This window comes from Rhinoderma darwinii, chromosome 1 (genome assembly GCF_050947455.1).
Source record: "Rhinoderma darwinii isolate aRhiDar2 chromosome 1, aRhiDar2.hap1, whole genome shotgun sequence".
NCBI lineage: Eukaryota > Metazoa > Chordata > Amphibia > Anura > Rhinodermatidae > Rhinoderma > Rhinoderma darwinii.
Window position 1 is genome coordinate 324,996,341 of NC_134687.1, and position 27,997 is coordinate 325,024,337.

Sequence of the window (27,997 nt, forward strand, 5' to 3'; positions counted from 1 at the left end):
CTTTTTGTAACAAAAAAATGGCCTTTCTGAGTACGTGAATAACGCATGCCACTTGTTAAGCACACTGATGCAGAACGCACAAAAACTGACCCGATTCATACGCGTTTCTCACGGGCGTCAATCTTACACGCAAGTGTGCATGAGGCATAAGACGGGGCGGGACGAACACTAACCATCACTATGACCCTGGTACCCTCCGCCACCAGGGAAACTGGGAATAGCATACCTGGGTAACATCCAGTATCTGACCATCGCTAATACTGTGGTGGCTACAGCGCTGGCTGTTATTATTAGGGCACGTTCAGACGTGGCAGAGTTTTTATGCTTCAAATGTTGTTGCAGATTTAGGGGAAAGTACGCAACGAATCTGCACCAATATTTGCAGTTTTGACAGGTAATTCAGACGTTGCAGAAAACACAGCAGACTTGTCACAGATTTCAGTTTTTGCATTGCAAAGGCTGAAATACTTTGTGCCATTCCAGTTCTCCGCAACAGACAGTGCATGCTGCGGCCTGAAATTTCTGCACCGCTGCCTATCGTCCACAGCGGAGTTTTCATCAATGTCTGAACTAACTTGCCTAAAAATGTGTAGAAGGGCTGATTCAGACGAACGTGGCGTTTTTGCGCAGGCAAAACATGCAGCATTTTTCCTGCGCAAAAGCCACTTACCTGCTCCGTGAGGCAGCATCATATGCGTGGTTTTTGCGCAGCCGCAATCATTATGACACGCCATTTGGATGTTTGTAAACAGAAAAGCACGTGGTGCTTTTCTGTTTACATTCATCCTTTTGACAGCTGTTGTGCAAAACAGCCAGTTCGCACGGAGGTGCTTCCGTGCGGCAATGCGTTGTTTTCACGCACCCATTGACATCAATGGGTGCGTGATGCGCGAAAAACGCCGGAATATAGAACATGTCGTGAGTTTTACGCAGCGGAATCACGCTGCGCAAAAATCAATGACAGTCTGCACTGCTCCATAGACTTGCATAGGTCCGTGCCACACGTGTGAAAAACACGCGGGTTGCACGGACGTATATGGCGTTCGTGTAAATCTGCCCTTAGGTAGACAGCGCCACTATGATTCCGGTCCACAACGGATTGCTTCATGTCTCTGCCTAGGTCTATGTCCAAGCAAAGCGTGCAGGAGCGGAATCCCCGACCATAGTGGGATTCCACTACTCCGATAAGTTACAATAGCGCTACGCACAATAGCGCTAGGTACAGGTGGGGGAGGGGTAGTGTGTCATCCATGTAATAAATTACTCCTCCTCACAGCACAAAGTGCATGTGAGGAGGAGGAGGAATGGTACATGAAGTACAATAACGGAGGCAGCATTAGGCTAAGTTCACACAGAGTATTTTGCCGAGTTTTTTTTAAAGCGGAAACAGTGTCGCAAAACTCGTCAAAAACGGCCCGAAAATGCGTACCATTGATTTCAATGGGAGGCGTCGGCGTCTTTTTCCCGCGAGCAGTAAAACTGCCTCGTGGGAAAAAGAAGTGACATGCTCCATCTTCGGGCGTTTACGCCTCTGACCTCCCATTGACTTCAATGGGAGGCAGAGAAAGCGTATTTCGCGTTGTTTTATGCCCGCGGCGCTCAATTGCCGTGGGCGAAAAACGACGCAAAAAACGCAGCAAAAAAAGCTGCAAAAACAACGCCAAAAAGGCTACGATAAACGCCGCGAAAAACATCACAAATAAAGCCGCGAAAAAAGAGGCAAAGAACGCCACGAAAAACGACAGGAAAAATGCCACGAAAGACGCAACGAAAAACGCAGAAAAAAACCCACAAACAACGATGCAAAAAAAGACGCGAAATACGACGCAAAAAAGGCTACGATAAACGCCACGGAAAACGCTGCGAAAAAGACGCGAAAAAAGCCGCAAACAAAGAGGCAAAGAACGCCGCGAAAAACAACTGGGAAAACGCCACGAAAGACGCAACGAAAAACGCAGCAAAAATAGCCGCAAACAACGACGCAAAAAAAGAAACGATAAACGAAGCGAAAAAGGCTACGATAAATGCCACGGAAAACGCTGCGAAAAAAATCGCGGAAAAAGACGCGAAAAAAGCCGCAAACAAAGAGGCAAAGAACGCTGCGAAAAACAACTGGGAAAACGCCACGAAAAACGCAGCAAAAATAGCCGCAAACAACGACGCAAAAAAAGAAACGATAAACGACGCGAAAAAGGCTACGATAAACGCAACAGAAAACACAGCAAAAAACATTGCTAAAAAAAAGACGCAAACAAACAAGCAAAAAACGCCAAGATAAACGAAGCGAAAAACGGCCCGAACAAAGCAGCAAACAAAAACGCAAATAAAGCCGCAAACAGCGCACAAAAAACTCCGGGAAAAATGACGCAAAAATCAACGTGCAGGGAGAGGTAAATCTGCCGCAAACTTCAAGACGGAATTTTGAGGCAGATATTCCTCCTGCAAAAAAACTCAGTGTGAACATGGCCTTAGTGGAGAGAGACATGAGATAGAGGAGGGTGGACGAGGGTGAGGGTGGACGAGGGTGAGGGGAGACACGAAGAGGTTTATAGACCTGAAAAGAGAAAGAAAACATAAATGTGAAAAACATAATGGGGGGGAGAACATTTGCTCATCATCCTTCAAGAATGTCAGCAAGGAGACAAGTCCAGTGAAGGAGGTCAGCGGGGAGGAGCAAGGACAGCTCACGTGAACTCTTGGAAGGTACGTGCACGCTCATTGCAGCCTGCAATGAGCGTGCACGGGAAAAAAGTTTCATAACAAGGAAAGATCAACAAACCAGAGCTGAACTGCATGTAAACAAGCTGTGCTAAATTCAAAGAAGAAATGTGGTAAGTAGAATTTTTATTTAAAATAATGCTTTATTTAGGTTGTCTGTATAAGGGGTAATGTATGACAGAGTTTTTGAAAAAATTTTGGGATCTCGGACAACCCCTTTAAAAGCGGAGAGGGTTTATAAATAGTTTCCACTTTTGCCTATACATCAACTTAGTAACTGATACACAGGTATTTATACACCGTTCAGCCATAACATAAAAAACACTGACGGGTGAAGTGAATAACATTGATTACCATATTTTTCGGACTATATGGGCTCATGCACACGACCGTAGCCGTGTGCACGGCCGTGATTTTCGGGTCGGCCGGCTGCGGACTGTAAGACAGGTACATTCTTTCTGCGGTGCGGGCTCCCGGGCCGTGCACGGACTGTAAAAACTTACGGTCGTGTGCATGGCCCCATAGAAATGAATGGGGCCGCAATTCTCCCGTGGATTTTCGGGGGAATTCCGGCCGCAAAAACACATTCGTGTGCATGGGACCTAAGACACAACTGACTATAAGACGCACCCAGGTTTTAGACAACAGAAAATAGGGAAAAAATAATAATATTTTGCTGCTTTTACAAAGAAAAAACTATTGGTTAAAAAAAATATTTTTTGTTCAGTTTCACCACATTCTGAAAGCCATAAATTATATTTTTCCATCGTTTGAGCGGTGTGAGGGCTTAGTATTTGTGGGACGAGTTGTCGTTTTTATTAGCACCTTTTTTTGGTATATAAAGTGATAAAAAAAACGTATGTTTCATTCTTTTTAGTGCTATAGTGACCAAAAGACAACGATTCTGGGGTTTTAAAGAGGCTCTGTCACCACATTATAAGTGGCCTATATTGTACATGATGTGATCGGCGCTGTAATGTAGATAACAATAGTGGTTTTTATTTAGAAAAACAATCTATTTTCACCACGTTAGGTGTGGTTTTAGCTTTATGCTGATGACTTTCTTAATGCCCAACTGGGCGTGTTTTTACTTTTGACCAAGTGGGCGTTGTACAGAGGAGTGTATGACGCTGACCAATCAGCGTCATACACTTATCTCCATTCATGTAATCAGCACATGGTGATCCTGCGTTGTTCACTATGTGCAGTCACATACACACACATTAACGTTACTGAAGTGTCCTGACAGTAAATAGACATCACCTCCAGCCAGGACGGGATCTCTATTCACATTCCCGACACTTCGGCAACGTTTGTGTGGGACCCGCATCTATCTGACATTTATGACATATCCTGTAGATATAAAAGAGTATCCGGCATACCAATTTTGAAACAAAAGGGATTTTTTTTTTTTTTTTTTTAAATTTTGTTTTTAATGCCAGTGGTGACCTTCATCAGGCACTGAGCCGTGCTGGGAAACTGAATTGACGAGCGCTAGTGGTGCTGATAGCTTGCAAAACCTCACCCTTCCACGTATCTGGTGCTATCTGAACCTATACACATATCCTGTAGATATGTCATAAATGTCCTTCATGGGAAAACCACTATAAATGCCGTGGTCGCATCACTGTACCTGGCCATTAGAGTAGCGTGTCAGAAGCGGACACCTGCAGTGTATGGAGCGGGCTAAGCGCGTGAGCCCGCTCCATACAATCATCCCCTCCCCGCTCCATGATGTGTCGGCAAATCACGGGTCAGGAAGGGGTTAAGTAAGGAGCGGTCAGGGGGCATGGCCCTGCCGGGTCCCTTGACTGCGGACTATAAGATCTAGGGACTTTTTATCAAGATTTATTCTTGCTAAAAACTGAATCTTATAGTCTGAAAAATACGGTCTCTTGTGACAATGGCGCATGACAAGGGGTGGGATATAATAGGCAGCAAGCGAACAGTCAGGTCTTGAAGTTGATGTGTTGAAAACCTGAAAAATGGTCAAGCATAAGGATCTCCGCTACATTGACAAGGGCCAAATTGTGATGGCTAGATGGTCAGACCATCTCCAAAACGGCAGATCTTCACGAGAGGCAGTGGTTAGCATCTATCAAAAGTAGTCCAAAGTAGGACAATCGGTAAACTGGCGACTGGTCTCATTGATGCGCGTGGGGACTGAAGGCTTGTCGGTCTGGTCCGATCCCACAAAAGAGCTACTGTAGCAGAAATAGCGGAAAAAGATAATGCTGGCTATGATAGAAAGGAGTCAGAACACATAGTGCATCGCACCTTGTTATATATGGGGCTGTGTTGCTGCAGACCAGGCAGAGTGCCCATGCTCATCATGTAGAGGGCCAGGTGCGTGTCTGTGTGGCTTACCTGGGAAAGAGATGACACCAGGAAGCACTATGTGAAGAAGAGAAGCCAGTGGAGGCAGTGTGATACTCTGGGTAACGTAATGCTAAGAAACTTTGGGTTCTGACATTCATGTGGATGTTACTTTGACACATGCCACCTACTTAAACATTGTTACAGAACAAGTACAACCCTTCATGGCATGGTATTTCCTAATGGCAGTGACTTCTTTTAGCAGGACAATGCGCCCTATCACACTACAAAAATTGTTCAGCAATTGGTTGAGGAACATGACAAGGAGTTCAAGGTGGTGACTTGGCCTCCATATTCCCTAGGAAACATTTTTGGAAATCCCAAGTACAAAAGTCGTAACTTGCTGCTAACTTACACTGGACATAAACATTAGATAACATTGTCAGATATCACTGTCAGGATCGGACTACAATCTAATGTGTATAATGGCCATACTGTCCCCCAATGTTCGCTAATGGGGAAAATGAGGTTTCGGATGATAGATTTTATCACACAAATTATTACCGGTCACTAGTTTTTGTCTCCTTAGCTACGCCCCTATCTACTCTTACACCAACAACAAAAATTTATTTACAGGTCCCACATATCACCTAAAGGCAGGCAAAGCACTGGAAAACTATGGAGACCTGGGTTCTCCATTACATGTATTTAGAATTGTTATACACAGGAGAGAGGGGGAATTATTTTTTGGCATAAATGTGTCTAGTTAAACTAACTACATTACATAAGGAAAAAAACAAGGAAATTAATTTAAAATATTCACTCTTAGAGAATGTGGCGTTCAAAAACAAGAAATTTAGCTGTGGCCATCTGAAGGCTGTCTTGAAAGGGTTAACAAGCTGTTGTATCCATTAAAGCATGATATATACTTGATCTGCAGCACTTGTCGCAGCACAGGGCCTGAAGACTGAAGCCTAAGAGTATGGTTTTTAAGAGTCACCCCTGGTAAGAAATGTGCCAGGTGTGGGGCTCTAATACACTAGAAGACATTCACACAAAGAAGGTAAAAGGCGGATGATTGCAGATATATTTCTCAGATACTTTAATGCACTTTGATACCATCAGAGCTGTTTCAGACACAGCCGGTCATCTCTTTGCACATGGTTTTCTGAAAAACACAATTTCACAAACAGCAGGGGGGAATGGAAGAAATATCCCAATATAGTGTATCAAGAGTGGCAACCAGCAACATCACTGACCGAGTCCAAGAATTTTCCCTAAACATGATCACGATTCGTGACTCGAATATCGATTTGTCTGTATGGGCTTCTTATAACATTTGTAGACTAGTTGTTTTTTCTATACATGGGACAAACAGTTTTTATATTGAACATCAAATGGCCCATGACTACAATAGAAAGCATTTACATTACAATGCATATAGCAATTTGACTATACAGTCTATTAAGAACTTGAAGCTTTTTCATTTTTTTTTAAATTCTTTATTTTCGTGGCCAACAGCCACATATTTACAGAATACAAGATACATCAAGTACATATAGGAAAGTGTAACCTCTTACAGAAATAAAGATGTATGCCTTTGAACCTCATACTGTAAACCTCCCATGAGGTAACATTATATTACATCTCTAGATTATACTAATGAACTTCCCCAAGATGCACTAGAGAAACAGACCTAGGCAGAAAGTAAAAGAGGGGGATAGAAGAGCGAGAAGTGGAGGGAGGAATGACCGCTCCCCCCAATAGTGTCTACACTTCCAAGAATGTCTGTGTAGGAGTCAGTGTCCTGAAACACGATCCAAGGAGCCCACGTGCGGCAGAACCTAGCGTGAGTATCGTGAATGGAGGAAGTCAGGTCCTCCATATGCATAAGGTCATTGACCTTCGAAACCCAGAGGGACAATGTCGGAGGAGAGGATTTCTTCCAGCGTAAGGGAATACAGTGTCTTGCAGCCATCACTAGAAAGTGTAGCAGAGAGCGTTTATAGGTGTTAGCCGGAATGTCACAATGATGGAGGAGGAAGAAGGCCGCATCCATGTTACAGGTGGTGTCAGTTACTTTGAAGATCACCCTCTTAACTCCATCCCAGAATTCTGTTAGTAGTGTGCAAGACCAGAAAGTGTGAAGAAGGGTACCATTATCCATACCGCACCTCCAACAAAGAGGCAAGACGGTCAGGAAAATGCGATGGAGACGGACCGGAATTCTATACCATCGTGAAAGCAGTTTGAAGCTAGCTTCCTGATATCGTGAGCTAATTGAGGTTTTGTGTGCTAGGGAGAGAATTCGGGCACTCTGACATGTGGTAAATGTGATCCCCAGATCAACCTCCCATTCAGAAATGTATCCAGGCGTCGGTAAGTCCGGCGGGTTTAGAAGAAGACGGTAAATCGTGGATAGAGTATGGCGAGCCGGATCTTTGCCGACATATATCGATTCCAGCTGGGATCTAGGGGCATGGAATAGAGCCGGGGAAGGCAATGAGGAGCAGAAGTGGCGAAGTTGAAATATACGCCAGTAACCCAAGGGGGGGAGGTCATGCATCCGTGTCAGTCCGCGAGAGAGAGCCACTCTGAGTTTTTCAGGAAGTGTTCTGCCCTAAATACCCCTGCCGACGACCAGGACTTGAACACCGGATCAGTCATCCCAGAAGGGAAGGAGGGATTTCCCAGGATCGGAGTCATGGAAGAGTAAAGAGGGAGGAGATTCGATCGAACTGTAGGGAGAGCACAACAACGGAGCGTAGGGCCGATCGTGGGGTGATGGAGAAGAGTTGTGAGAAGTCCCCGTTTCATCCACGGAATCGTCTCTATAGGAATCTCCGAAAAGCCTTGCTCCAGACCTATCCAGGCCTTAAAGGGGGCATGCTTGCACCAGTCCACCACTCGAGACAGATGGGCTGAAATGTAGTACGAGCGGATGTGAGGAAGTGCCAATCCCCCCGTCTCCCGGGAACGGCACAGGAGCGCACGACTGAGACGTGGATGTTTGCCATTCCACACAAATGACTTTTGAATGGTGTTAATCACTTTGAAAAATGAAGGGGGGATTGCTATCGGAAGGGCTTGGAAGAGGTAAAGTAGACGGGGTAGAACATTCATCTTAAAAATCGTGCAACGGCCCATCCACATAAATGTGCCCCCCGACCATCTGGCACAATCTGCTTTCACTTCAGTGAGGAACCCAGGGAAGTTTAAGTTATAGAGCTCCTTCAGGTCCGCCGGGATGCGCACGCCCAGGTATTTAAGGGCCACCGGGTTCCATTTGAAACTGAAAGATTGCTCTAGTGTAGACAACAGGGCGGGGGGAAGGGAGACATTCATGGCCTCGGATTTGGAAAAATGTATTTTAAAATTAGAAAGGCTGGAAAAGCGACTAAACTCCTGCATCAGATTCGGGAGGGAGACAGAAGGGTTAGTAAGAAAGAATAACAGGTCGTCTGCGTATGCTGCTACTTTAGCGACCCGGGATCCCTCTCCTATTCCCGTAATGTACTGATTCGCACGAACATGTCTTAAGAATGGTTCCAGAGTAAGGATAAAAATCAAAGGGGACAAGGGGCAGCACTGGCGGGTCCCATTATGGATTGTAAAATCATCTGAAAGAATACCATTCACACGAACCCTAGCGGAAGGGCAGGAGTACAATTACATTATCCAACCCATCATTTGAGGACCCAGTCCGAGTCGGAGAAGTGTTTCCTCCATGTACGTCCAGTTAACTCTGTCAAATGCTTTTTCAGCATCCGTGGACAGAAGCATAAGTGGTATACGGGACATTTTGGACTTGTGTATGAGATTGATTGCTTTTGTAGTGTTGTCCCGGGCCTCTCGTCCTAACATGAACCCCGCCTGGTCAAGATGGATTACCTCACCAAGCAAGGGGGCCAACCGCATTGCCAAAATCTTGGCGAAGAGTTTAATATCTGCGTTAAGCAGTGAGATTGGCCTATAGCTGGAGCACTGCGAGGGGTCTTTCCCCGGTTTTGGAATCACTGCTATATGGGCCCTGAGTGCGTCTGGAGGGACGCGTGTGGAGGATGATAGAGAATTCAAGGATGACAATAGATGCGGACCACGGCAGGAGATAAATGTTTTATAGTAGGGTAGCGTGAAACCATCAGGCCCCGGGGCCTTACCAGCAGCGGAATTTTTAAGCGCATCAGTTAGTTCGATCATCGGTTCTTCCAAGACAGGGAGAACCTCCACTGCCAAGGGCGGCAATCCCGAGTCCGAAATATAGGATTGGATACGTGCTCGGAAATCGTTTGACACCGTGGCCGGGTTGGTGGAATCGGTGTTGTAAAGAGAGGCATAGAAATCGCGGAACTGTGCAGCTATGTCCAGAGGCAGGTTGGCTCGAGTGTTGGGGGAGGATGCAATAAAGGGAACATAAGTGCGTGCTTGTTGAGTTCGCAGAGCTCTAGCAAGCGACCTGCTGCATTTGTTACCATACTCGTAAAAATGGCGCTTACATTTAGAGAGAGTGGCTTTCGCTTTAGATAATAATATGGTACGTAATTCATCCAGTTTCTGAATTAACGCATTTCGACATTCTACCTCATGGGAACGTTTGTGCGTAATTTCTAGGGCCTTAATTTCCGACAGTAGCCGAACGATATTCCCGGCGCGTTCTTTTTTCAAACGGGCTCCGTGCTTGATAAGAGTGCCTCGAACGACACATTATGTGCCTCCCATAGCACCCTTGGGTTCGTGTCGGCGGATGTGTTTGTGATAAAGTAGTCCTCAAGCATACACTGTACATCCGACGAGACAAGAGAGTCATTAAGAAGCAAGGGATTAAGTTTCCATTGAGATTGGAATATTAACGGAGTTTGCAATGATAGAGATACCGTGACAAGGGCATGGTCTGAGAAGGAGATAGAGTCAATGTCGGCCGCCTGTAATGTTGGAAGAGCGCGATGTTTGATAAATATCGGATCGAGTCTAGAATAAATGTCGTGTACAGAGGAGTAAAAGGAAAATTCCCTGTCTGCTGGATGTAAAAGACGCCACGTATCTACAAAGTTATGGTCGTGGAGGGCCCGTTTAATGCGACGTAGTTGGGAGTGGGGGATTGACGATGAACCCGATGAAACATCCATGGTCGGTTCCAATGCCACATTGAAGTCGCCGCCTAGAACAATGGTACCCTCTCCAAACTCCTCCAGTGTATCTAAAAAACCAATCAGTGCTGACCCCTGGCCCACATTAGGCAAGTAGAAAGAAGCGAAGGTATAGATCTGCGAGTCAATGCTACCCTTGACCAAAAGCATTCGTCCCATCCCATCAATGCGAGAGTCCAGAAATTCCCATGGAATAGAGCGGGAAAGAAGGATACTTGTCCCCCTGGATTTCGGGTCGGGAGAAAAACTATGATAAGCGTATGGAAACCATAGGTTGGATAACTTAAAGGGTTTCTGTTCACTCAAGTGCGTTTCCTGAAGAGAAGCTACGTGTAATTGTCTGCCTTTCAGCATGTTAAGCAGGATGGATCGCTTCCCAGGACTATGTAAGCCCTTGACATTCAATGAGCCTAACCGTAGGTCTGTCTGGGAGTGACGGGACATGTTCCCGACGGGAGTAGGTATAAGATGAAAGGGAAGGAAGTGAGAGGTAGAAGTGGGAAATCAGGTATAAAAAAAAGAAAATATACAGAAAAGGCGGCCCAGAGGCCAATTCTCACGGAGACCTGTGGAGAAAAAGTTAGCAACAAATGGAAACAAGGAAAACCAAAGAGAAGCGGGGGGGGGGGGGGTGTTAGCCCCGTGCAGTGAGCAGCACTTCAAATGAAAAATACAACCTTCGTGCAGTGTCCACCAGGGGGTGAGCAAAGGAGGCAAGGACAACTTATATAACCAGGCCTGAACCATCAAACATTACTCTCCCTTTTCCTGAGAGCTTTAAGAGCGGGACATGGAGGGGCACCAGGGCAAGGTTATTGGAAGAGAACGAGCTCAGGATATCAACCAAGCTGTTTTGGAAAGCCAGCAGCCCCCGAGTGGCATTACAATGACTCATCACTGCCTCCTGCCAATCGATACAACAACCCTGCCCGGGTATTCTACAATGTGCAATTACCCGCCAAGACACCTGTAGAGAATAAAAGGGGGGGAGGGGAAAGAGAAGGGATGGAAGGGAGGAAGGAGAGTGAGAGGTAGGTATGAAGGGAGAGCAGACAGAAGTATCTAATACCCGCCAGAAGATGAGCAGGGGATATCATGGTACATATAATTGGTCAATTGCAAACATCGTGTTACAATCCCTAAAAACCCCCCGCCTTGAAAGCCTCAAAATATGTATATGGAGTAAGTAAAAGAGGCTAAAAAAAGTGATATCATCCCGTACAGGTAGACTACCCCTTGGTAGGTATGCAACACAATAGCTCATATGAAAACCCTAAAATAAACGGGAGTGGCCCAGTAGCGAATGTAACATTGCACATATAACATATAATATAATATAGACAGGAATACTGACGCATTAACATAATAATAAGCCCACGCCCCCCTGGTCTATCGCCTGTGTGGACATGGCAGGCAAAGGGCTCTAAAAGATGGGGGGGGGGGAGCATACATATGTTGGGGGTAATAGGGAGGGGGAGGGGAAGCAGGGCACGAAAGGTGGGTTGCAATATAAAAGACAGGGTATATCTACTGTTCTGTAAGTAGCGTGAGATCGGGCATATCAACCCTCTTCCAGGAAAGTCCCATCGAACAGAGGAAGAGAACAACGTGTCGAGGCTGCTCCAGAGGTTCCGCTTGTGAGGAAACTCTTCAGGCGAGCGTATGAAGAACCTGTAAACAGAAACAATATGCCAAAAGGACTACTGGGCGCTGCAGGAAGCCCGGGGGCCGTAGAAGCCAACGCTATATTATCAGGATAGCGACTCTTGGATCCGGAGACCGGCTCAGGCCTCGTGAGGCATACGTAGTGAGAGATCTGGCTGAGATCCTATTGATTCCTGTAGCAAGGGTCTGTTGAAAGGCTGACTCGGGCGCCGGTTGCGCCGGCGTTGAGATGGTTCAAACCGATCCAGTGCCAGTAAGTCCGGGAACGGGTCAATTTGCAAGAAACGAAATAAGGCCTCTAAGTCCGAGGAATGGCGCAGGATGAAGGAGGTATTATCTCTTCTGACTACCACGTGAAATGGGTGCCCCCATCTATAAGTGGCTCCAGCCGCTTTGATCTTGTCTAGCAGCGGGTGAAGTAGACGTCTCATATAAAGCGTCCGCGGCGAGACATCCGGATAGACCGCAACCCTGCCTCCATCAACCGAGATCGGACCATGTGCCCATGCTCCTCTGACAATCAAGTCCTTGTCCGAGTAGTAGTGCAAACGACACAGGACATCCCGCGGGTTTGAAGGGTCATTCGGACCGGGCCTAGAGACTCTGTGTACACGGTCCAATAGAAATGTGGCTTCCAGGGGTCTGTTGGTAACTTTATTAAAGATGGTGGTGATTCTATTAGGGAGGTCGTCTCTGGGACCTAAATCCAGGAGGCCTTTCAGACGAATATTATTTCTGCGGCCTCTATTTTCTTGATCAGCCAGTTGAAGTGCAAGGGATTGCATATGTGTTTTGTTAGTAATGGCCGCCTGCTCCAGTATAAGAACTGGAAACCGCACTGTCAGTGGAAGTAATCCTGGTGTCCACCCTGTCTACCTCCTATCTTAGGTCCGCAATGTCTTGTTGGTGGGATTGCTCAATTCTGGTCAACAGGGAATCTAAGTCCTGTCTAGTAGGGAGTGCTTGTATTAGTTCCCTAAGTAAGTGTAAGTCTGCATGCAGGGCAGGCTGCAGGGGGATGCCATCAGAGCTTCCAGGCATGGGGACTGTGGCTGACGGCAGGGTAGACAGGAGGATAGGAGGGGATACTGTCGGTACCTCATCACTGCTGGTCCCTGTAAACAAAGCAGGCATCAGTGGATCGTCTAGGTGTCCCTGCATGCTGGGTGCCATAGCTGCGTTCAGGCGGTCCTCCGCTCTCCACGTGGCTGCTGGCTGTGCAGCGGCCGCCATGACACTCAGAGCCCCGGGAGCAGCCAGCGGCGCGGAGAGGAAGCGGCCCATGCTGACACTCCGTGTCTGCGATCGGGGTAAGGAGCGGGAGGGTGTAGCGCTTTGACCCCTACGCTTTCCGGGCATCTCCCAGTGTTCAGGACAGGCTTAGGCTGTGATCTGCAGCTCTGCTGCACGGAGCTCCCCCGAAGCGCGTGTTCACTCCGCCATGGCTAAGCCCCGCCCCCCGCACATGAAGCTTTTACACTGTATATTACAGAATACAAAAGACGAGCAGAGGAGTACAATTTATCTCTTATCTGCTACTGAAACCATTCTAAACACACATAAAACCGGTTACATGTGACATACACTATATGGACACTCATTGAATAAAGGAGTTTCATTCAGTCCCATGCCACAAGTATATAAAATCCAGCACCTAGTCATGCAGTCACTTCTACAAACATTTGTGAAATAATGGGTCATTCTAAAGAGCTCACAGAAGTCCAGTGTGGTCCTGTAATAAGATGACACCATTATAACAAGTCAATTTATGAAATTTCTTCCCTCAGATATTCCATGATCAAGTGTCAGCATTGATCGTGGCATTTAAAGTATTATTGCCAGATCAGAAGTTTTGCTGATCTCCACCATTAGAGGGGGGCTGCGGCTGTGCATTACCGCCATTGTCCACCTCCTGATCGCACAGGCACACCCGCTGTGCCCACACAATCAGCAGGATGAGTATGCACGTCATAATGAGCATACTTGTCATGCATTGGCAAACAGTTAGGGTATGTTCACACGGCCTATTTTCAGCTGTTTTTCGCCCTGAAAAACGGCCAAAAATGCAGGGGCTGAACACCTCCAAACATCTGCCCATTGATTTCAATGGGAAAAACGGCGTTCCGCTCCCAAGAGGCGTTTTTTACACTTCCATTTTTAAAAACGTCCGTGTAAAAAAAAACACCTCGTAAAAAGAAGAGCATGTCACTTCTTGAGTCGTTTTTGGAGCCATTTTTATGGACTCAATAGAAAAACAGCTCCAAAAACGGCCAAAAAAAACACAAGTTGCTTAAAAAACGGCTGAAAATCAGATTCGGTTTTCCCTTGAAAACAGCTCCGTATTTTCAGCTGTTTTTTATTAAGCGTGTGAACATACCCTTAGGCCTCATGCACACGACCGTAAAAACTCCCGTTATTTACGACCCGTAATAACGGGCTCATAGACTTCTATTGGCGACGGGTGCCTTCCCGTTTTCTCACGGGAAGGTGCCCGTGCCGTTGAAAAAGATAGAACATGTCCTATTTCAGGCCGTAATAACGGCACGGACAGTCCATAGAAGTCTATGGAGCTCTCGTAATGACGGGTGGCTACATGTGTGCACCCGTCATTACGGCAGCGTTGCTAAGCGACGTCAGTAAATAGTCACTGTCCAGGGAGCTGAAAGAGTTAACTGATCGGCGGTAACTCTTTCAGCACCCTGGACAGTGACTACCGATCAGTATAAACCTGTAAAAAATAAAAGACTTTCATACTTACCGACAACTTCCTGCTTCCTCCAGTCCGGTCTCCCGCCCGTTGCCTTGGTGACGCGTCCCTCTCGACATCCGGCCCGACGTCCTGGATGACGTTTCAGGCCATGTGACCGCTGCAGCCAATCACAGGTCAATCACAGGCTGCAGCGGTCACATGGACTGCCGCGTCATCCAGGGATGTCGGGCTGGATGTGAAGAGAGGGACGCGTCACCAAGACAACGGCCGGGTAAGTATGAATTTCTTTAACTTTTATTACAGAAAAGGCTGTCCCTTCTCTCTATCCTGCACTGATAGAGAGAAGGGGCTGCCGATTAGTGCAGTGCTATTTTGCCGCCAAAAACGTGCCCGTAAATACGGGTGGAATACGGGTGACACCGGACCCATATTTACAGGGGCACGGGTTCGTAAATACTGGTGCAAAACGGGTGGAATACGTGTTACACCGGACCCGTATTTACGCCAGTATTTACGGGTGGGAAAAAATACGGTCGTGTGCATGAGGCCTTAGACTACTTAAAACTAGACCAGACAGGCAGATGTTGCAAAAAAATTAATCGCAGTGACGCAAATGGTTATACATTTAGGGGATCTTGTTAGAAGTTAGACACTTATGTCTTCGAAACATTACATTTTTGGCTTTCTCTAGACCAAAAATTTGCCTTTAAAACTTTTAGAACAATTCTGGTGCATTTCAAACCATGCCCCCTTCTTTAGACATTTTTCAAAACTGCACAGTGAGGCGTATAAAGCGTCTAAAAACACAAAAACCTAGCGCAAGGCAAGTATGCCAGTTTTTTTTGGCGCAAATGGAGACAAAACTCTGGCGAAGTTAGCATAGTAAATCTTCCTTCAGGGTGTTTTGGTTTGTGGCATTTTTGTAACGTTTCTGTGATTAGTAGGTGTTTTTATCAAGCATGCTCTAGGTATGGCATTTTTCTGGTGTTTTCTTCATAGGCTCCTCTATAGAACTTAACCCCTTGGAGACACGGCCAATTTCAGTCTTTCCATTTTTGATTTTGCCTCCACGCCTTCCAAAAGCCATAACTTTTTTTTGAATTCAATGAAGAACAGCTCAAATGTTCGGCCGTCAAAGACGCCTCGCATAATGCGAGGAGGAGCTTTTACGTGTGAAACGACGCAGCTGTTTTCTCCTGAAAAGTCTGTAATTTCAGACGTAAAAGCCAGCTAGTGTGTGCATATACCCTAAGCGAGCGCCCCTCTGATTCTAACAATTTAAATGCCACGGTCACGATTGACCGCAGCATTTAAGGTGTTAAACGGGCAGAATCAAAGTGAACTTTGATTCTGCCCGCTGGAGTGAGGCGTCGGCTGTGTAACACAGGCATCACCCGCCATGTATGGAGTGCGCTCCATACTTCCCCATGGCGACATTTCAGTATTAGAGTCGTATGTCGCCAAGGGGTTAAAAAAAGTCACAACAAACTTTATAAACGCATGGCGTTTACCTACATATGAAAAAAACCAAAAACACAAGCGTGTGCATGAAGGAGGCCAAACCAAGATTTTTTGACATACGGTTTTGAATGGTTTAGATGGCTTCTTTAGACAGTACAAGCCATAGATTAAAGTTATAAATATATAGGTGGCAAAGAATCCATTCTAAACACGTGAATAGGGTTCTGTCTGCAGCAGGTGCATGGATTTCTGCAAGCCCCATTCAGATGTAAAGGACAGTCGCAGAAATTTTTGCAAAAAAATCTGCCCTTTGTGAATATACTCTCCAGCTCTGTCGCCAGATCATTGACTTGTCATTAGTCCACTCACATAGTTAATATATTATCAACACTCTAAAGTAATTTGGCAAGCAAGAACTGCTGCTATCTTAGAAAGCGAGAAGTCTCCAATTGTTAACTGTTCAAGGAAACTCAAGCATTTGTGACCAGAAGGAAACATCCACAATCAGAGGAAGAGCAGGGTGAGGCCTAAAAAAATAATTATTGAAAAAAAGCTTTTTAACTTTTAAGACAGGCTTGATGAACACTTCCTATTTGTGATAAGCAGGGTTAAGTATTGTAGAGAACTTGCTGGGTAAGTAGAAGACTAGAAGAAACCACTGTAGAATTACAGGTCCGATCAGCAGTGCCTGGTATTAAAATAATGATGCAGCTCCGTTATGTGGGCGCTGGCAGACAGTGGGTGTTTGAGGGATTTGTTCCTTTTGGCAGGTGTCACAATAATTAGCTAAGCAAACATGAAAGTGACAGACACCTGCGCACAAGCAGAATCGGGCTTCATGGAAAAATTCAGGCAGGTGTTTCACTTACGTGCTTGAACGTTCAATAAAATTGTCAATTTAGAGGTTGCTCACGGTAGAATTATTTTTCGTTAGGAGATCATGCAGCTAGCTTTTATAGCAACCCAATACAATAGGAAGAACAGAAGAGCAGTCAGCCAGCGTCATGTCGCAGGTGTCACCTGAGCACCAAGAGACTTCTTCGGTGGGTTGCGCTTTTTTTCTATCATGTGGATGCATTGACTCTTCCTCTTAAAGAGGCTCTGTCACCACATTATAAGTGCCGTGTCTCCTACATAAGGAGATCGGCGCTGTAATGTAGGTGACAGCAGTGCTTTTTATTTTAAAAAAAAATCGATCTATTTTCACAACGTTAGGAGCGATTTTGGTTTATGCTAATGAGCTTTCTTAATGCCCCAGTGGGCGTATTTTTACTTTCGACCAAGTGGGCGTTGTACAGAGGAGTGCATGACGCTGACCAATCAGCATCATGCACTCCTCTCCATTCATTTACACTGCACTAGCGATGTAGTTATATCACTATGTGCAGCCTCATACACAAGCCCTAACATTACTACAGTGTCCTGATAATGAATACACATGACCATCCAGCCTGGACGTCATGTGTACTCAGAATCCTGACACTTCTGAATCTTTTCTGTGAGATTTACAGCAACGGATACGAAATCTCGTTTACCTCGTAATCTCGCGAGATTTCGTATCCGTTGCTGGAATCTCACAGAAAAGATTCAGAAGTGTCAGGATTCTGAGTACACATGACGTCCAGGCTGGATGGTCATGTGTATTCATTATCAGGACACTGTAGTAATGTTAGGGCTTGTATATGAGGCTGCACATAGTGATATATCTATATCGCTAGTGCAGTGTAAGGGTATGTTCACATGCTAGCTGGCTTTTACGGCTGAAAAGACAGACTGTTTTCAGGAGAAAACAGCTGCCTCGTTTCAGCCGTAAAAGCAGCTCCTCGTATTATGCGAGGCGTCTTTGACGCCTGTAATCTTGAGCTGCTCTTCATTGAGTTCTATGAAGAACGGCTCAAATTACGTTGCAAAGAAGTGCCCTGCACTTCTGTGCCGAGGCAGTCAATTTACGCGTCGTCGTTTGACAGCTGTCAAACGACGACGCGTAAATTACAGGTCGTCTGCACAATACGTCGGCAAACCCATTCAAATGAATGGGCAGATGTTTGCCGACGTATTGTAGCCCTATTTTCAGATGTAAAACGAGGCATAATACGCCTCGTTTACGTCTGAAAATAGGTCGTGTGAACCCAGCCTAAATGAATGGAGAGGAGTGCATGATGCTGATTGGTCACGGATTGGTCAGCGTCATGCACTCCTCTGTACAACGCCCACTTGGTTGAAAGTAAAAATACGCCCACTTGGGCATTAAGAAAGCTCATTAGCATAACCTAAAATCGCTCCTAACTTTGTGAAAATAGATCGTTTTATTAAATAAAAAGCATCACTGTCACCTACATTATAGCGCCCATCTCCTTATGTAGGAGACAGAGCACTTCTAATGTGGTGACAGAGCCTCTAACTGAAGGGCTGGACGTACACTCTTTTGTTGCAGTGAGCAATAAAACCGCGATGCATAGGAATGCATTTGACTAGAGCGAATTATCTCACTACAAAAGATCGCTGTGATAAATCTCTGTCCATAGGAACGCATGGAGTTGCTTGAAAATCTCCTCAAAATCACTCCACACAAGTGTGTAGCTTTGAAGAGATTTTCAAGCTACTCCATGCATTCTTATGGACAGGGATTTATCACCGCGATTATTTTGTAGTGAGATAAGCCGCCCTAGCCGAATGCATTCCTATGGACAGAGATATACGCCGCTCACTACAACAAAAACAATAAGTCTCGTTAAAGATAAAAAATATTTCGGTGTGAGAAAGATACTTCAAACTACATATCTTATAGCGCCTCTATGGACATTACAAATACCTTCAAAACGGAAACGTTAGGTGTTTATGAAGGGTCCTATTACATGGTCCAACATGGGCCATGAAAACAAGCGCCGACCGAGAATACAGCTTGTCGATTGGTGCTTCTTTGCTTCTTTCACAAGGAGAAATGATCGGTTATGTGTAGGGACGAGCGATTGTTAGTCCCCATACATTTCCATCATGTCAGCAGCACATCTCCCTATGTACATAAGGAGCTGCGACCATTCAACAATCGACCATTCTATTGGCCACAAACAAGCTGATCAGCCAATGAACGAGCGTTTGCTCAGTCATCGGCTGATCGTTGCCATGTTTACACAGGGTAATTATTGGAAATTCTTCTGAACGATCGTTTGCCTCAAAATTGGACCGCGTAAAAGGCCTTAAAGAGGCTCTGTCACCAGATTATAAGTGCCCTATCTCCTACATAATCTGATCGGTGCTGTAATGTAGATAACAACCATGGTTTTTATTTTGAAAAACAATCATTTTTGAGCAAGTTATGAGCAATTTTAGATTTATGCTAATGAGTTTCTTAATAGACAACTGGCCGTGTTTTTACAATTGACCAAGTGGGCGTTGTAAAGACAAGTGTATGACGCTGACCAATCAGTGACCAATCAGCATCATACACTTCTCATTGTTCCAGCCCAGCTTCTTTCACTGCACAATCACACTGTAACAATGGACTGGAACAATGAGAAGTGTATGACACTGATTGGTCAGCGTCATACACTCCTCTGTACAACGCCCACTTGGTCAAAAAGTAAAACACGCCCAGTTGCCCATTAAGAAAGTCATTAGCATACATCTAAAATTGCTTATAACTTGCTCAAAAATTATCGTTTTCAAAATAAAAACCATTGCTGTTATCTACATTACAGCGCCGATCAGATTATGTAGGAGATAGGACACTTCTAATCTGGTGACAGAGCCTCTAAAACCGGCCATACATGAGATAAGGTTGTCTGAACATAATTTCGAGAGTGGGTCAGCCAACAATATAATGTATATGGCGACCGCCTAACATTAGGCTGAACTGATTGTTCATGCTTGTGGTGGAATAGGGAGAAACAGCCATCAGCTGCCAGTGACAGAAGGAAGAAAGATCACAACCTCTTGGCTGAGTTTACACGGGATGGTTACGCTGCGTAAAAGCACACCGCGTATATCCATCCTTTGCGCCGCAGGCAAAAACCGCACCAAACTGTGGTGCAGTTTTTCGCCTGGAATGTCTGCTGCGGAAACTGCAGCAGCAGCCAGCCTGCCTCCTGGGATGACATTTCATCCCAGGAGACCGCTGCAGCTTGTGATTGGCTGCAGCGGCGGTCACCTGGGATGAAGGGTCTTCCCAGGAGGCAAGCCTTCTGACGTCACCCAGGCCGGCCTCATGAGATGACGTTTCATCCCATGTGACCGCCGCTACAGCCTAGGATAGGCTGCAGCGGTCAAATGGGATGAAACGTCATCCCAGGAGGCCACGCTGGAGGAAGAAACAGACTTCTGGGTAAGTATCCGGCTTTTTTTTTTTTCCCCGAGTTGCGTTTTTGGTTTAGGGATCACTGCGAACCCGCCGCAAAAAAACGCAACAACTGCTATTTGTTGCGGGATTTTACCTCCCATTGAATTCAATGGGAAATTCCCGCAACAAAAGTAGCGTTTACGCAAATACAATTTACATGCTGCTGACCAAATTTCTGCACCGCAGGTCAATTTGAGCGTTTTTTCCCGCTCCGTATTTACGCAACGTGTGGATGAGATTTGTTCAATCTCATCCACTTTGCTGCTGCTGTATTTTGCTGCGTTTTTTCCGTCTGCAATTCCTGACGAAAAAAACGCAGCAATTCCGCAATCCCTTAGGCTATGTTCACACGGCAGATTTTTTGCGGCATAATCTTCCACAAGATTCCACCTCCCATTCATTTCAATGGGAGGCGGACGGTTCTTTTTCCCGCTAGCTGATTTTTTAAGCTAGCGGACAAAAGAAGCGTCCTGCCCGATCTTTGGGCGGATTCTGCGCGATCTTCGGGCGGATTCTGCCCAAACCTCCCATTGAAGTGAATAGGAGCAGGAATCTTTCTGTGGACAGCGGGAATAATTCTGCGGCGAGGCCCGGCATGCAAAAGTCACTGTGTGAACATAACCTCACTCATCTCTTGTACAGCCTCCAGTGACCCCAGGGGGTTGATGCATGGACTTTTGCTCAGGTCATCACCCCCCTAGGCTGAAATGACGCACGGCATTTAAAAATCGCATTTTTTGTAGCATTTTTCTATGCTTTTTGTGGTCAGTGTGTCTCATTTTTTTGGGTCTCACTCTAGGTAGGGAATTTTTTTTCATAGACTTCTTTATAGGACTTTTAAAAAAAAAGCTGTACAAAATGTCCCTAAATAAAATATGCCATTGAAACATACACTTGAAATGCATATTTTTTTTTACATGCATTTTAAACACGCTGGAAAAAAAACCCAAAACAAAAAACTTGTTTAAAGAAGATCCGTTCGGGCTCTATACTGACGTTCCGTCGGAGCTTTCCGTCAGAATGGATCCCTGACTGACACAAACCATAGGTTTCCATTTCCATTGATTTAAAAACGGACAGATCCGTGCCAATGGTTTCCGTTTGTCTCTTTTGTGCAACAGTTCCGTTGTTTTGACGGAATCAATACCGTAGTTGACTGTGATATCGATTCCATCAAAACTCTTGCACAACGGAATGAAATCAATGGTGATGGAAATGGAAACCGGCTCCGTTCCAACGGAAAGCTCCGATGAAACGGAGCCCTGATGCATATGTGAATGCAGCCTTAGACAGGATGTGTCTCACATATAGGGGTTCTTTTCACCCCTTCCCCCGAAATCAGGCCTTATGTTGATTCGGCGAACCAGATGCCAGTAAATCTTTGCATCAGATTTTTTTTTTACCTCTTCAGTTTTGATGATTTTGTGATAATATGTGCATGTAGACACAGGCATACGTGGCGTATATGAACTCTGCATATCTTGAACTTTCATTTTTATGAGGTTGTGCATCTCAGGCTCTGCTTATGCATTATATGTTACACTTTACTGCAAAGCTGCATGAAGGTGCCCAAAGGTGTAAAGGAATGGGTGGCATTCACATTCATCCACAATATGCCAGGTGTCTACTTTAAGAAAACATATGCAGGGAATTTGGAGCTTGTACAGAAAAATGGAGCCCAACCTCTATAAAGATATAATAAGAAATGTATTAGCGCCAAGCTTTGAACACAAAAAAAAAAAAAACCTGTAAGACAAAAAGGTGGAGATCCATCTTAAGTAAATAGAATTCTGGGTCACTCTTGTTCAATTCAAACGGTGTTGACATCAAACCTAGAAAGTTTGGTTTAGAACTGCATGTATGTATTACCTGTAACCCAGTTCTCTCACTTCATGCCCTTTTTACAATATCTGCTTATACTACGTGCCTATGTTTCCGGGACCTATTTCAAGGCTGGAGCCACAGGTGATACTTTCTACAGGCTTCTTTTTCATGCCATTAGCAGTACAACCTACTGATGCAGCAGAACAAACAGAACGACCTGCCATTGGGTGATGGCGCCCTGTAGACATGGTATAAAACTGAGTGATCTTTACTTCTCAACTCATAGGACTCCCCATATAAATTCAGTGTATAGGCTTCAAGCTCTGTACATAATAATCATTGTGAAAAGCTGCAGATATTGTCGTAAATTCTTCCATAGAAACTTAATTTGCTACGAAAATCTGCAAACAGATGAGTGATTTGTGTAAATGGAGCGTGCTAATATTTTATAATGCATGGTTGGTAATTTCTCATATCATGTGATTTAAATGGAAGCTTAGAGTTGTACACGGTAATAATTTTTTTTATTGCCAACTCGTTTTTACTCCTTAGAGAGTCAAGAGTAAGGCTAAAAGCATACTAAAATACTACAGTCCGTTAAAGACACCGGTATCCTCCCCCCCCCCCGCCACCACCTTAAAAAAACCCTCAATAAATTATGATTTTGAGTGTCACAGTTCGGAGATAACAAATCTAGGATTCTACATAGGCTTTATAAATAAATGTGGCTTTTGTTCAAGGTTTGAGATTGCCTTCCTTGATGGCTTAAGTCGGCGACGCTGTATGGTCCCTGTCAGTTATGTCTATAGAAATCACTGAAGTGGTATAATTTGGGTGTCTCGCTGGAGAGGCTAGTAATTAAATGTCAGATGTCAGGCACGGCTGCTTCCCCGCAAAGGGAATTCTCATTTTCTCTCATTCACATCAGGACACTTGTATATTTTTTTTAGGCCTGACCTCTTAGACAAAGTTCCTTGCAAATCGGAACCCAATTTGCATTAGAATTCGGGGGTAATGAGGTGCAAATCCAGAGGCATAAGTGAATAGCATTAAAACATGAATAAACCATTGCACTTCAGATATCAATTAAGAGCCGTCTCCCGGTGATGATCTCCGTAGCTTTATCATTCTTCCCAATCACCAGTAAAAGTCAGACACAGAAACAGCTTGGAAAGCATATACTGTATTGCACAAAGAAATTCAACGAACTGCTGACAACAGTTGAGCAGAGACAATAATTTTCACTTCCACATGCTGAAGATCAATTTTATTAAAGAGAAGGTTGGAACCCTAATACTGTCGTTTTTTTTTAAACTATTTGGATTGGAGGAAAACCGACTTCACAAGCTAACAGTCAAAAATAACAATACCCTGATTTAGACTTAAACCTAGAACATTCGAGTAACTCTTCCTCACTAAAGGACAGTCACACTGTACAAACACTAAACATTGTCAACGCTGCCTTTTAAGGCCTCCGACTGTAAAAAAGGTGCACAACAACTCTTTGTACCAAAAAACGGGGTCAAAAATATAATTATATATTAAACCGCTATTTTCTTTATTTACATATCCTATTCATAAATAATTAACCAAAACGTGACTTTGCTCAATAATGGGTCATAATAACGGATGTAGCAAGTGAGAAACCAATTATTGCTCCAACAGACAAGTATTACTAGACATATTGTCAGAGCAGTCCACGCAGGCTCTAGGTGCCACAGAAAATGTTATTGGTGGTTTTTTCTAAAGCTTAGCGTTGAAAGGTGATAGCACTGAAACATTTAAAGGGAATCTGTTCCCGGGTTTATGCTAACCTATCTGAGGGCAGCATAAAGAAGCGCCAGAGATTATAGCGGTGTATACCTTACTTGTTTTCTTGCAGTAGTTCTCATAAAACCACTGTGTATCAGCTGCAGCGCGAGCCAAGCACAACAGGTTCCCTCCACCTTCCGGCCACTGACTGACAGCTTTCTCCATATAATGTGCATAAGGCCATTTGATCGGGCAAACTAGCGTTCATATGAATGCTCCTGATCATTGCCCTGTGAAACGGGGCAACGATCAGCCGATAAACGAGCTCGTTCATGGGATCTTTTATGCGACCAATAAAATGGACGCTAGCTGGCAGGGTGATGTGTTGCCTAAATGATGCAAACGCATGGGGACAAACGATCGTAGTAACAATCATTTGTCCCCATACATTACCTATCATTGCTCCTTGTGACTCGAGCAAACTAGTGCCAATGGCCAATATCAGTCTAAAAAGACCTAGAGGAAGAAAGCGGTCATTACGTAGCGGTGGGTGGGGGCAGCAGCTCACGTATATCAAGGACTCCTGAGTACACGCATATCAGTGAGCGGACTCCTGGCTCGGCTCGCGTTGCCACCGATAAACAGTGATTTTATGAAAATAACTGCAAGAAAACAAGGAACCTACTGCTATAATCAGGGTGTCTGACACTAATTTGTGCTGCCCTCAGATGGGCAGCATAAACCTGGTGACGGATTCCCTTTAATGCTCCACACAGCAATTAAATCTCTACAGGGCATGGCCTAGACCTCTTCACTGGGCCTCCTTTCCTTTAATATGAAAATCTGCATTGCCTATTTGTAGAAGGAGAGGCCTTCAAGGAAACAGTTTTCGGATAGCTATGGAACTTCGTTACCGAGGCTTTACATTTTGATGTAATTCCTTCAAGATATTTGTACCATCCAGACATCTTTTGGGATGTTTTCTATGGCTTATATGCCTCAATTTCACAGCAATTATTAACTCTGCCGAGAATCGGCTGATATAGCTGGAAATGGAACGCCTCATTTCAGATCATTTTTTGTAGTTTAAGATAAATAGTTGACCATTGCTGACATTTTATGCTTGAGCAACCCCCAGCATCACTGCCATGAGGTATAAAGCGTACAAGGCAAACCAATTATTTCTCCTCATTTGAAATGACATAACTGCCAATATAGCCCAAAAGCACCAAACAGTATTATGCTTCGAAAGAGGTTTGCAATGGACACCTCAGATCTTTTCTGAGCATATATACTAGTTTATATTGTATTGTATATGCTTTTTACAGTTCAACTTCTACTCCAAAATAAGCATTGCATCAAACCATGCTTTTTTTTTTTTTACCCTTGAAAACCTACAAAACATCATGGAACCTTCTCAAAACAGAAGCAGTGTTCTTTATGAAAGCCGTAGTGCAACATCGTACATATTGTGAGTGGCCGTAGTTGACTATTCACAATGTCAGTGCCTAAGTTGTCCCCCTGCAGTACCCTGCTGATTTGTAGTGCAGATGTTCAGTCCTTGCAACAATGCTTCTTGCCAGTCCCCTGTCCACAGGAAGGGGTGCTTCAGTCCGTCTGCAATCTAAAGGGTCCGCACTGCTACAGGGTAGAGGAGTGATAAATGTTCTGCTCCTTTTATTGGAAGCTTTCTGGTGGTGTAGAAATGGATGACTTCAGGGACGCTGTCAAAAGGAGGACTGTTCTGACCCAATATATATTTTTCTTTGGCCTTTGACAGTTTCATGTGCATAAATCCTTGGCTGCTCCTGTAAATACAATGGAAGAGAAATGTAATCCAAAAACCCAATCATAAACAGTAACATGCATTCAAACACATTACACTTAAAGGGGCTTTATGACAAAGGAATTTACAGCATAGTCCCTAAACACACAGTCTGACCCCCCACCCTTCAGACTATTGGAAAAGCTCTTGAAAAACCCTTATCGATTTTCTTACAAATAGATTTAGATGACGAAGCTTTACAAAACCGTACTGAGTTATGCATAGTTGAGCACAGTAAAATGATAAAGACGCTAATTAGAAAAACATCGAAAAAGATTTATCAATATTATCATATGATGGGCAAATTTATAAGCCAGCAAAAATCGTGCCAAAAATCAAAATGACACCGTCAGCATGTTAATTTTGTTGCAACTCATTAGGCATGTTAGACACGTGTATTCCATTTGCCACCTACCTCATGGCTAGCGTACATGTACCCTAATATTTTGCCCCAAATATTGGCACATTTATAACTCTCCTTGGACACCTTCCTTTTTTCTACACACATTTCAAAACTCGAGATACGTATAAAGTCTAAAAAACTAAATATATTTGACATCCACAATATACCCGATTCTGTACGCCCAATTTGCACTAGGATTTTTTCTGCATTTTGCTTAGTAAATCTCCGTCATTGTTATTACTAACCAATATTGAGAAATTAAGATGTTTATGTTCAATGATCTGAACATAACGGATGCTAGGATCCCGACTAATAATGTTAATATGGCTTCAGTTATATTATACGCAGAACATTTTGAAGTCTCATTCACATGGGTTTGTGAATTGGAGATGAGAGAGATGAAGGGGCAGACATGTTTCTGGACCCTCTCAGCCATTTCGAAAAGACCGTTTACCAGGATCTGCAGATTGCAGTCGTATTTATAGTCACATATAAAATTTATGGCATAATAAAGAGGATGGCGGCTGAAACTGAATCCTAGCAGAGTGGACCGTAATTCATGGGATGCAGTTCCATGTAGTGTCAGTTCTGTCTCAGAGACTTGGTGTTCCCCATTAGCCATAGAAATATGCATGGCTATTGTGTGAAAGTAGTATCAGAAACCGATGGCTGGAATTACAGCTCATGATGCCACATAGAACCAGAATAGAAGACTCCTGTTATCTAAAATCCACAGACACAAGATGTACAATGCGTTTGACAACGGCTTTGAAATCTTAACAGCTCAATTACCACACATTCAGCAATTTTATTAGCCCAGGAAGTAAAAACACGCAGAAAATGCAAAACCAAATCTAGGAAAAATGTAGTCCATTCATGTATGGATTTCATACCAACATCAGAACCTATAAAAAACAATATGATTGCTGCCAGAATATAAGTAAGCAGCAGAAAAATATAAACAAGGCCAGTAGATGCCAACAAGACACCAAAATTTGCTGCCATATATGCGTGCAGTCCTGTGGTGTTAGGCCCGATTCACACGAACGTGTTAACGTCCGTGGGACGGCCATTGAAACCGCGGCCGCCCCACGGACCTATGTAATTTAATGTGGCCGTTCACACAACCGTTGTTTCAACGGACCGTGCGAAGGGTCCGCACGAAAATAGGACATGTCCTATCTTTTCACGCATCACTCCATAGACTGTTTAAAAAAAAAAAAAAAGGACAACCCATGCGCGCTTTATTACTATTGTTATATGGTTCAGCGGCAAGTTTTTTTTTTTTTTTAAAAACGTGCAGTAGACTACAACAGCATGTAAACAAAACCTTAATTATTTACTGGTGTGCACAACTTTAGGGGGTGGAACCCCTGCAGACATGGTGTACCCTTCTCTGGAAAGCTCAAGGCTAAATTTACACGAACGTGGCCAACCTCGGACGTGAAAAACTGCTGTCCATGCGGGACGCCTTATCACGCATCCCCCATAGACTAGAGTCTATGGAGGGATGCGTGAAGCGCAAAAAAATAGGACATGTCCTATATTTTCACAGACCCTACACACACTCTGTCCCATTGAAATAAAGGAGTCCGTGTGGCCGTCACACGGACGTGATACACGCTCGTCTGAATGAGCCCTAACTACTAGAAGCACTGAATTGCATTTGCATAACAATTGCAATTCCAGTGCTGTCTGTTTGGGGAGGAACATTGTGCTGCTTTATTATGTCTTGTAGAGGGAGGACTATATTAAAGCTCTGGCAGGTAGGATTGCCTGGTGTGTAATTTGCAGGCAGTCCATTCTAATATTTTATTCATTTATAGAGCACCAACATATT

The 27,997-nt window shown here is 44.4% G+C and overlaps 1 protein-coding gene across 2 annotated transcripts in view; it reads right to left on the reverse strand.

Moving 5' to 3' along the window:
• Positions 1-23,365: 23,365 nt before the first annotated feature.
• The window catches only part of SHB (SH2 domain containing adaptor protein B), a 191,999-nt gene continuing 187,367 nt past the window's right edge, over positions 23,366-27,997 (reverse strand). For both annotated transcript variants that reach the window (XM_075825642.1, XM_075825641.1), the window contains one exon: positions 23,366-25,737. In XM_075825642.1, the coding sequence (XP_075681757.1) occupies positions 25,554-25,737 (184 nt within the window). In that variant the 3' untranslated portion in view covers positions 23,366-25,553. The remainder of the gene's footprint in view (positions 25,738-27,997) is intronic.